This window comes from Manis pentadactyla, chromosome 6 (genome assembly GCF_030020395.1).
Source record: "Manis pentadactyla isolate mManPen7 chromosome 6, mManPen7.hap1, whole genome shotgun sequence".
Classification (NCBI taxonomy): Eukaryota; Metazoa; Chordata; class Mammalia; order Pholidota; family Manidae; genus Manis; species Manis pentadactyla.
In genome coordinates, this window is record NC_080024.1 from 146,852,434 (window position 1) to 146,862,729 (window position 10,296).

The 10,296-nt window shown below is 43.0% G+C and overlaps 1 protein-coding gene across 1 annotated transcript in view; it reads right to left on the minus strand.

Annotated features, from left to right (window-relative positions):
• Positions 1-7,287, minus strand: part of VPS4B (vacuolar protein sorting 4 homolog B) — a 31,255-nt gene extending 23,968 nt beyond the window's left edge. Inside the window, exon 1 of the mRNA XM_036876719.2 lies at positions 7,053-7,287. Within this exon, the coding sequence (XP_036732614.1) occupies positions 7,053-7,079 (27 nt within the window). The 5' untranslated portion in view covers positions 7,080-7,287. The remainder of the gene's footprint in view (positions 1-7,052) is intronic.
• Between the last annotated feature and the right edge of the window lie 3,009 nt (positions 7,288-10,296).

Below are 10,296 nucleotides of genomic sequence, written 5' to 3' on the forward strand. Positions count from 1 at the left end.
AACACTATGAAGGTTACTAAAAAAATTAGAAATAGAAATCTATTAATCCCACTCCTGGGTATTTATTCAAAGAAAACAAAAACACTAGCTCAAAAAGATACATGAACCCCCTTGTACACTGCAGCATTATTTACCATAGCCAAGATACGGAAACAACCTAAGTGTCCATCAACTGATGAATGGGTAAAGAAAATGTCACACACACACACACACACACACACACACACACACACACACACACACACACAGGAATATTATTCAACCATTAAAAAAAAAAGAAGGCAATAACTTGAATGGACCCTGATGGAATTATGCTAAGTTAAAAAAGTCAGACGGGAAGAGGTACATGATGCCTCTTCAAAATGCCCTATGATCTCACTTACATGTGGAATCTAAAAACAAACAAAACCTAAGTTTAATGATACAGAAAACAGAGTAAGTGGTTGCCAGAGGCAGGGGTGGGCAAAATGGGTGAAGAGGGGTCAGCAGTCAAACTTCCAGCTATAAAATAATTGAGTCATGTGGATGTAATGTACAGCATGGTGGCTATAGTTAATAATAGTGTTCTGCATATTTGACAGTTGTTGAGAGAGTAAACCTTAAAAGTTCTCATCACAAGAAAAATAATTTCTATGACTCTGTATGGTGACAGATGCTGAGTAGGCTTATTGTGGTGATTATCTCACAATAAATACAATTATCATATTGTACACCTGCAACTAATATAATGGTTTATGTCAATTATATCTCAAAAAAAGATAAAGATATACTGGACTTCATACAACTTAAAGTTTTGGTCTGTAAAAGATCCGTTTCAAAAGATGAAAAGATAAGCTACAGACTAGGAGAAACATCTGCCAACCAAATGTTAGAGAAAGGACTAGTAGCTAGACTATAGAAAGAATTCTGAAAACTCAACAGTTTAAAAAGAATCCAAGTAGAAAATGAGCTAACGACATGAACAGACATTTCACCTAAGTGGATACAGAGATGGCAAGTAAGCACACAGTAAGATGTTCTGTTAATCATTAGCCATTAGGGAAATGCAAATTAAATCCACAATAAGAGATCACTACACACCTATAAGAAGTGCTAAAATAAAAATAGTGACAATAATGCCACATTGTGGTGAGCACACAGAGAACTGGAACATACATTGGTACAAGATAAAATGGTATAGCTACTCTGGGAAGCTGGTTTGTTGGTTTTAACAAATCTAAACATCCAATTATCATATGAACCAGTAACTGCACTCCTCGGCATTTAGCCCTGAGAAATGAAGATACAGGTTCACACAAAAACTTGTACATGAAATTCCAGATGTCCTTCAATGATGGCATGGTTAAACAAATTGTGCTATGCCTATACCATGGAGTAATATTCAGTAACCAAAAGGAACGTAACTAATCATACACACAACTTGAAGGCATCTTAGGGAATCATGCTAAGTGAAAAGAATCAATCCCGAACAGCTACATATTTATGATCCCATTTATACAATTTCTCAAAATGAGAAAACTGGAGATGGAGAACAGATTAGTAGTGAAAGGAGACCAGGATGATGGGGGGAAGAGAAAGGTGACTGGTTATAAAAGGGCAACATGAGGGATCTGTGTGGACAGAACTATTCTGTATCATGACTGTGGTAGGGGATACAGAAACTACCCATGCAACAGAACCCTGCACATGTGAGTGTGCACACACACGCTCACACACACACACACAAATACACAGATACATGAGTACAAGTAAAATGGGGAATCTGAGTACGACAGGTGGAAAGTATCAATGTCCACATCTGCGTTGTAATATCGTCTTATAGTGTTATAAGGTGCCACCACTGGGCGGGTAACTGGGTGAAGGGTAAGCTCTCTCTGCATTCTTACAACTGCATGTGAATCTACATTTATCTCAAAATAAAATTTTATTAAAATCTATCTTTAATATTTAAAAATATGCACACACATTAAAGAAGGAGCAAGTACTGTTTACTAAAACATTCCACCTGGATTAATTTATGCAGTAAAATTGCATTCAGCAGAAGTAAGAACTGTGGAAAAAAATGACCATGGTTATACTACATTAAAAATAAGCATATCATTAAGATAAGAAAAAATTACTCAATCTAAAAACCGATCATTTGTAGGAGTACTGAATTTTGAAGCAGGGGCTCATGGACTGCCTGAAGATGGGGTGAAGCAGTGAATGGGAGGAACAGGCCTTCCATCTGTTGCAGCAGGAGGGAAGAAAAGCAGTAGTATGTTTTAGAATTGATGAAATGCAGTAGTACGCATTTCACAGCCTAAACTTAAACCTAAATCTTCAGAAGTCTGGTAAGCTAGGCAGAATATAAAGGGTGGAGTCAGAGCGCACAGTCAACGGGTGGTCTGGTCCACTTGGTCATATAAAAATGGTCCTGGAAGGCTCGGTGTCCAAGCCATGCGGGAGAAACAAGCTCTTTCTTATTCTGGCTCTTATTTTCTTCTCTTATTTTGAATTGCTGTGCCACTCACCTCTTTGCAGTCAGCCCTCTTTCAGGCACCACTTTGTTAAAGAAAAACTCTTAGTATTTAATAATCCAGCTGCAAACGTGCTACCAATGACAGCCTTGCTCTGCTGATGGATATGTCCGTATTTGCATTGTCCAATATGGAAGCTGCTAGCCACATACAGCTTTTGAGCACTCATGGCTAGTGTGACTGAGGAGTGAGTTTTACATTTTATGTATGGACAGTTTTAAATAGCCACATGAAACTACCTGGACAGTACTGGACAGCGCATGCCACATTTTAATCAAAGATGATGATTTGAGGAGATGTGCATCTGTTTTTTCCCCTGTTCAGTTATGTCTCATATGGTTTTGGAATGCCTATTATTCTTCTGGAATATAACTCTCATTGTCCCCATTGCTACCACCCTACTTCAATCCCCTACCACATTTGTCAAAACCACTGCCTAGCCTCTTAAGGGCAGCCTGCTTTCACACTTGACACCCTGAAGTCCATTCAGCAATGAGTGAGCGGCACCCTCTGATGGCTTCCCACCACCAACAATAAAACCCAAATGCTGGGTCACGGTCTTCAAGGCCTTCAGAGGCTTGGGCCCTGGCTCCATCTGGACCTCGCCTGAAACCCTCTCATCCTCCACACTCCAGCAGTCTGTGCACTGCTGATCCCTGCCTAGAACACTCTTTCCCCAGATAGATGTGTGATAGCCTCCTTTCTGGTTATAGTTCACATGCCAAGTCCTCAGGCTTCCCTCCCTCATCTTCTACTTTGAAGACTGCCTGTTGTCATTCACAAGTGGGCACTGAACGGTGTGTTTCCAGCTTTGATGGTTTCAGTAGCAGCTCCTTGAATAAGGCATGATTCCTGTTACCAAAGAGTTTTAAGATCTGTTCCTGTATCGAGACATCAGCAAAAGACAGTCTGAGAAATAAGTGTGAGCTGACCATTCCAGGTAGCAGATGCTGCAGGAGGGAGAAGAGCTGCTCTGGCTACGAGAGGGACACACTCTTGAGCTGGCCCTTGGTGGAGGGAGGGCAGAGGCAGGGGCAGGCACGGAGGCAGGATGGTGCTGACCACATGGTTTGTGCATGTTCTTCTCACAGAGGTTTTGCAGAAGATTCTTATTTCCCAATTGTTTCATAAGTTCATCTTTGCTATGGACATTCTTTTTGGCTTAGCACGGGAAGAAAAGTGGGTGTCATCTACTGGATGCATGAGCCTGGCTAGACCATACATCTGTGCTAAGTCCAATTTCCTCAACAGTTAAAGCTAATATTCCACAGGGTCTACCCGGATCCTTGTTTTTTCTCCTTCTATGAACTCTCCATGGTGCCCATAACCTCTGCTACCATCTGTATGCTAACTCTCAAATCCTATTTCCAGGCCAGCTCTTTCTAGTTCTACACAAATGTATCCTTGTCTAGTTTTACACAAACTGATCACGGGACATTCTCCCTTGATTGCCCCCCCAGTCTCAAACTCAGAAAGTTCAAGATGACCCTGGCCCCAAACACACCCCTCTTGTAATCCCAGAACCAAGCAATTCCTACCGAGAGAGCCAATCTAGGAATGGGGGAGAAAACCCAGAACCCCCCTCTCTTTCTACGAGCAGACCTGAGCCCAACCATTCTTCCTCTTCAGTTTGTCTCTGATCGATCCTTTCTCTGGACCTCACCATCTGCCATTACATAGGACCCTGCCCCTAACTGCTCTCCTGCTTACAAGACAAGTTGCTCCCAGACAAGCTGTCCCCTATAGACAGGACAGTTTCATTCTAAAACAAAAACCTGAGCACTTCACCTTCTATGAATCCCACCTTTGGCAGGATGAGGACCAATCAGCTGTACATGGCACACACCTCTTCTGTGATAGAGCCTGACACCCTCGGTTCCAGTCATACCAAACTACTGGGACAACGCAGATGACTCAGATTTCATGCCTCGGTACACAGTGTCCTCTCCGCCTGAAACACCCTATCTTGTCTCTCTGTAAGACTCAAGCTTCTTTAAGACTCAGCACAGTCACAGACCTCTTGCAGGGGTCCCCTCCCCAACACTGCCAGGTGGCCTAGCCTATGCTTCCTCTAAATTTCTACTGCCTCTTGTACATAATTCCAAAGATCACACAGTTTCTCATTAGTCACTTTATTATTTTCACATGGGAATATAAGCCCTTGGAAATCAAGGATGATGTATTTATTTTATTATTCTCCAAGACTTAGCAAAATGCAGGGCATATTTAGGACTGAGCAAACTTTGAGTTCTATGCATACTGCATTCCTTGCAATTTCTCACAACCCTCTCCAAGGTTTATTACACTTCCAGACTGAGATACATGTTCTTTCCCTGGGCCTAGAATGCACCCCCACTTTCTTGTCTAAGGAGGCTCAACTTTAGAGTGAAAAAAGCACAAACTCGTTAGCACATAAACCTGGACTGAAAACTATCTTCAACACTAATTAACTGTATGTCTTGGGCAAATCATAACCTTATTATAAGCTTTGGTTTCTCACACTGGGAAACTGGAATAACATTCACCTTGAAGAGTTGTTCTGAGGAATAAAAACAGCATTTCAAACAAGAGGCAGACAATTAAGGGTAACTAAGCTCACATCACCTTTTCTGAGGAACATTCCTCATTTATCCTTGAAGAGTTAAGGTAGATAAGCCCTTCCTTTCAGCCTACCCACACTAACTTCTACTACAGCATTAATGCATTATTTTACAATTTTGATTTTTAGTTTTCTGCGTTCCTCCATTCAATTGTAAGCATCTGTCTTACAATAAGGGGAATTTTGCCTTGTTCAGTGAGAAAGTTATTCACCATATGAATATTATTCATCCAAATTTTCAAAGTAGAAGGTTGAAAAGATATTGAGAAAGAGTACCTGTGGTCCAACTGCTGATAAAATTATAACTCAACCTATCTCCGTTTCACACAAGCAACTATGCCTTTAACAAGGGTCAAACTCTGACTCATTAGAAAACACCCAACAATCAACTCAAATACTGATACTCAAACTGATTACAGAATGAAATCGCAAATCTTGCAAAAGAAATCAGTAAGCAGATGAAAATTATATTGAAGAATACCTAAATCACATGCCAAATCTTGGCAATTGAAAAGCTGGTGGCATAAAACAAGACAACTGACAAGCCAACAGGGATAAAGACTGGATGGGCAGTTCAAAAGAAAACACCTTGATACGTAAAGAACACATTTATCAAATAACCAATATTGTTTCCACGTACATTTACCAAAAAGACCCTTTCTGAATGAGACTACAAAAAAAAATGTTAAGTGAAGATTGTTTTATCATAGTTTAATGCAATCTTGTTGGAAAAGATACACAAATCAACACGACTTACTTTTTTAAAATTAAGTATTATTGATATACACTCTTATGAAGGTTTCACAGGACAAACAATGTGGTTACTACATTCACCCATATTATCGATTCCCCCCCATACCCCACTGCAGTCACTGTCCATCAGTGTAGTAAGACACCACAGTGTCACTATTTGCCTTCTCTGTGCTACAGTCATTCCCATGATCCCCCCTCCACACCAAAACATGACTTACTCTGAGAATATATGTCACAGTTGCAATGGCAATATTTTGTGAATGATGTAAGACATTTATTTTCATAATCTTTTGGGTTTTCAAGATAAAAGTCCCAAGCAAGCCCCTCCCCAGGTCCGCAATCATCCTTGGTGCTTGCATGAGGCACTCAATAAATTAATGTTTAACTACTGCAAGACCAAGACAAGGATTCAATATGTTGTCCCAAACTGACCTACTTAACTAGGACTCCTCAAGGTTAAATTACATTCTAAAACCCCACAGAAGCCCCAGACCCATTCTTGGAATGTAAGACATGGTTCTGGAAATTTCTCAAGTAACTCCATTCCACAGAGGTCTAACAATTAGGTCTAAAATCTTGGGATTCCATGATTTATGTACAAAGCATCTTGCTCACTGCAGTAGAGGTGGGGAGATGGAGCAAAGATACCAAGAATATTTCCTGATCTTACATACTACATTCTGGGGGCCACAGGAGGGTGTACAGAAACTCAATTCACGGATTCCTCAGATTCCGACTCACGTTTCTATCACCTGACAGCTCAAACAACAACAAAAAAAGGGCTTAGTTATACCAGCTAGAGAAACTGAGAACTAGGACCACTCTATTTTCAACCGGTCTAGAGCAGTGCTTTGCAAACATTACTTTCTTTCCAATCTTCCTTACACCGATTGGAACGTATGTGCCTCTCGTTTAAAGCTTTGGCTCAAACTCGGCTGGTTTGGAAAGGAAAAAAGAAAGCCTCAACAAGTCAAGAACCCCCAACGCCCGCTAGAAGACTCAGGAGACCCGGGGATCGGGAGGAAAGCCCCGGACTCCCCCCACTGCGGGGTGGCGCGGGCACGGGCCGCCTCGGCCCCGCACCAGGGGCGCGGCCACTTCCTCCCTCGTTCCCGCCCCCCACCCACGCCCCGCGCCTCCCCTCGGCTCCGGCTCTTCACGGGGCGGGCGAAGAGCGATACCTGGAGATTGGGCGAACTGGATGCCATGGCTGAGATCCGAGGCGGTTCCCCGTGAAGGAACGAGGGCAAAGGAGGCCAACCGCTGGACGAGTCGCCCCCGGTGTTTCCTCAAACGTGCGCAGGCTGGTAGCTCTCGGACCGCAAGCGGCGGCCTCCCTCCTGGAATCTGTTCCAAAGCAGCACAGCGACCAGCAGCCTCCAGACCCTCTTCCCCAAACTTCCGCAATCCCGAAACCCTCCGGGCTCTCGCCCCGCCTCTCGCCTCGGCACTTCCGCTGGCGTCATCAACCCGCGCGCCACCCAGTCCCCAGTCATCCCGGTCTCGCCTGCTCCCCTGGCATCGCGAGGCCCAGAGAGAGAGGTCACTGAAGCCCGCCGAGGCCTGGCGGAAGTCAGGCGAGGCGCAGGCGCACTGCGGCTTCCGGCCTAGGGGCTGGGTATCCATCCGGATAGAGGACGCATTCCATTTTTTGTTGTTTTTTTTTTCCTCAAATGTCTTATACATTGAGAAGGGTTTGGGCTCTGGCTCCATTCACTCCACATCATTAAGCGTTCTCTGTCGCTCTATGGCGTTTGAGTGAAAAAAAAGCTTTCCTGCCTCTAAGCTCCACCGGTTGGGGACTTGAGAGGCTGTCACGGTGCCTCCATTCACCCCGCATCCCCCTTCATCAAAGGGGTAATTGTAGTGCCTCCTGAAGGTTGTGAAGAATGCACGACGAGGCTCACAGCACAGTGCCTGGCGAACAGTAAGACCTCAGTATGCGTTAGTCATGGCTCACGCTTTACGCTCTATCCAACAAGCGTTTTTCAGGGGTCAATGTCATGGCCGAGGAGTCCCTGCTAACGTTAAATAAAAAACAAGTACTGGTGCTGCCCTTGAGGAGCTTACAGTCTCATGGGGAGCAGGCCTCTGAACACAAGTCCTGTGAAACAGGCCGATCAGATACGTGTAGTAGCTACGAGAGGCGAAGTGGTTTATGTGAGATCACCCAAGTCATGGATGAGTGGCAGAATGAAAATAAGATCTTTCTTCAGCCTTTCTGTTTGCAGCCATAGTCCTCTTCGTCTTTCACAGTTAAGCTTCTCAAAGGAAAGTAAAACAGATGTCTCATCACTCCACCATTTTATTTCCCACTCACTCCCAAATTCTTTCCAGTCCTCTGGTGTCTCCTAAATAAAGTGCTTCCTGCCCCTCCCCTCCTTGCTCGGGTCAACTCCCCAGTCTTTGAAATCTCATTGGCATACTGTCCTAGTATTCTTTCTACATCTCCCTCACCATCTCCCCTTCTTATTCTTCTCTACATGCAGAACTTCCTCAAGAGCCTGATATTCTCTCTCACTACTCCATCTCTACTCATCTAAGCCCTCTCCTGAGCTTCAGAGAGCAACAGGAGAGAAACGGCTTCAATCCTGCCCAGGCTTTAGAACCACCTCCCAGAGATCTACAAAAACCACGGGGTTTTCCCACAAGAAAAACTGAACACCCTCTGAACACCAAGTCCACTAGACAGTAGGAAACTATGAAGATGAGTAAGAGATGGTTTTTGCCATTTAGCAGTTTACAGTTTAGAGGAAGACAAACAATTAACAGTAAAAAGAGAACTCATTTAGCTACTTATTGAATACCACCACATGCCAGGCTGTTTTTTTAGATGCCGGATATTAACTAAACAGTCAAAAATCCTTCTTTTATCACCAATAACAAGTCCTGCTCATGTGTCCCTAATTTGCAACGAGGAGGATAACATCAGTGGTATATTCCAAATTTCATACACTCGGTCTAGTCATGAGAAAAATACCAGAAAAACACAAATTGAGGGTTTTTCTAATTCTTTAAAATACCTAATCAGTGCTCTTCAAAAATGACAGTATGAAAGACAAGAAGACAAGAGAAACTGTCACAGATTGCGAGAAATTAAGGAGCCACAACAACTACCATCAGTATGGGAGTCTGGATGGATCCTGGAACAAGAAGACATTAGTTGCAGAACTGATAAAAATCCAAATAAAGTCCGTGTTTAGCTAATAATATTATACCAATGTTAATTCTTTAGTTTTAATCAATATGCCCGGGTTATTTCTGATGGTATCAGCCAGGAAAGTTGGGTGAAGAGTACATGGCAATTCTCTGTATATATCATTGCAACTCTTTTGTAACTATTTTAAAATAAAAAGGTTTTTGTTGTTAAATTCAGTTCTTGGGAGCTTATATTCTACTGGAATAAAAACTTTTAACCTTTCACATCATGTTAAAAAATGTAAAAGTGTTATACATGCAATGGTTTACAAAGTACTTTCTTTTTAATAATAAGTACATCATCTTATTTCCTATTCTGTGAAGTAGCTCTTAAGTATCCCATTTTTACAAATGAAGGAACTAAACCTTAGGGAGATGGCAGTTCCCCAGTCCTTGCAGCTCTGAAGTGGCAGAGCTGGAGTTTGATCCCAGGTCATCTGACTCCAGATGCAATTTAGGAGATAGACGGTGGCAAGCGCTGGAATTGAGGCAGGTTGCACTGTGGGACCACAGAAGAGACACTCAATTTGGAATGAGTGGTTAGGAATTTCTTAGGGAAAGTGTCACTTAAACTGATGCTTAAATTGTAAAGTGACAGAGGCTAGACTATTTCAGGCAGAAGGAAAAGCATGAATATAGGCATGGGGGAGTGAAATACATGAAATGTCTGAGGGATAGCTGGAACGTAGGAAGCAGGGGGAGCTCTGGGGAAGGAGCCACAGGCAGGAGAGGAGGCTCAAGATGCCCCAGTTGGCACTGCCAGGTGCTCAAGGCTTTGGATGACAGGGAGTATGGACTTTGCTTTTTAGGAAGTAAGGATTCATTGAAAGGATCCCCCCTCCCTCTCTCCTGCCCTCCCTCCCCTTCTCCCTAACTTTCTTCTCTTTAGAAGAAGGTTGACAGTAGAGTCCTGATTTGGTTCAATACTGGTATTATGAAAATCACCTCACTGTTGTTTGAAGACTGAGAGAGGAAACAAGAGGCAGAAGATCAAGTAAGAGGCTACGGCAACAGCATTACATTTTATTAAACAGGGCTAGACAGCACATGCCCCATTCCTGAAGCCCAGCCCATATTTGGACTTTGATCAATACATGCTCTTCCCTCAATTGCTTTCACCAATCCACCTATTAAAATAATACCTATTCTTCAAGTGCTCATTCTGGTGTCAGTTCCTCAAGAAGCCTTCAAAACCTCTCTGAACTTTGGACCTTGAGCTGTCTTAAG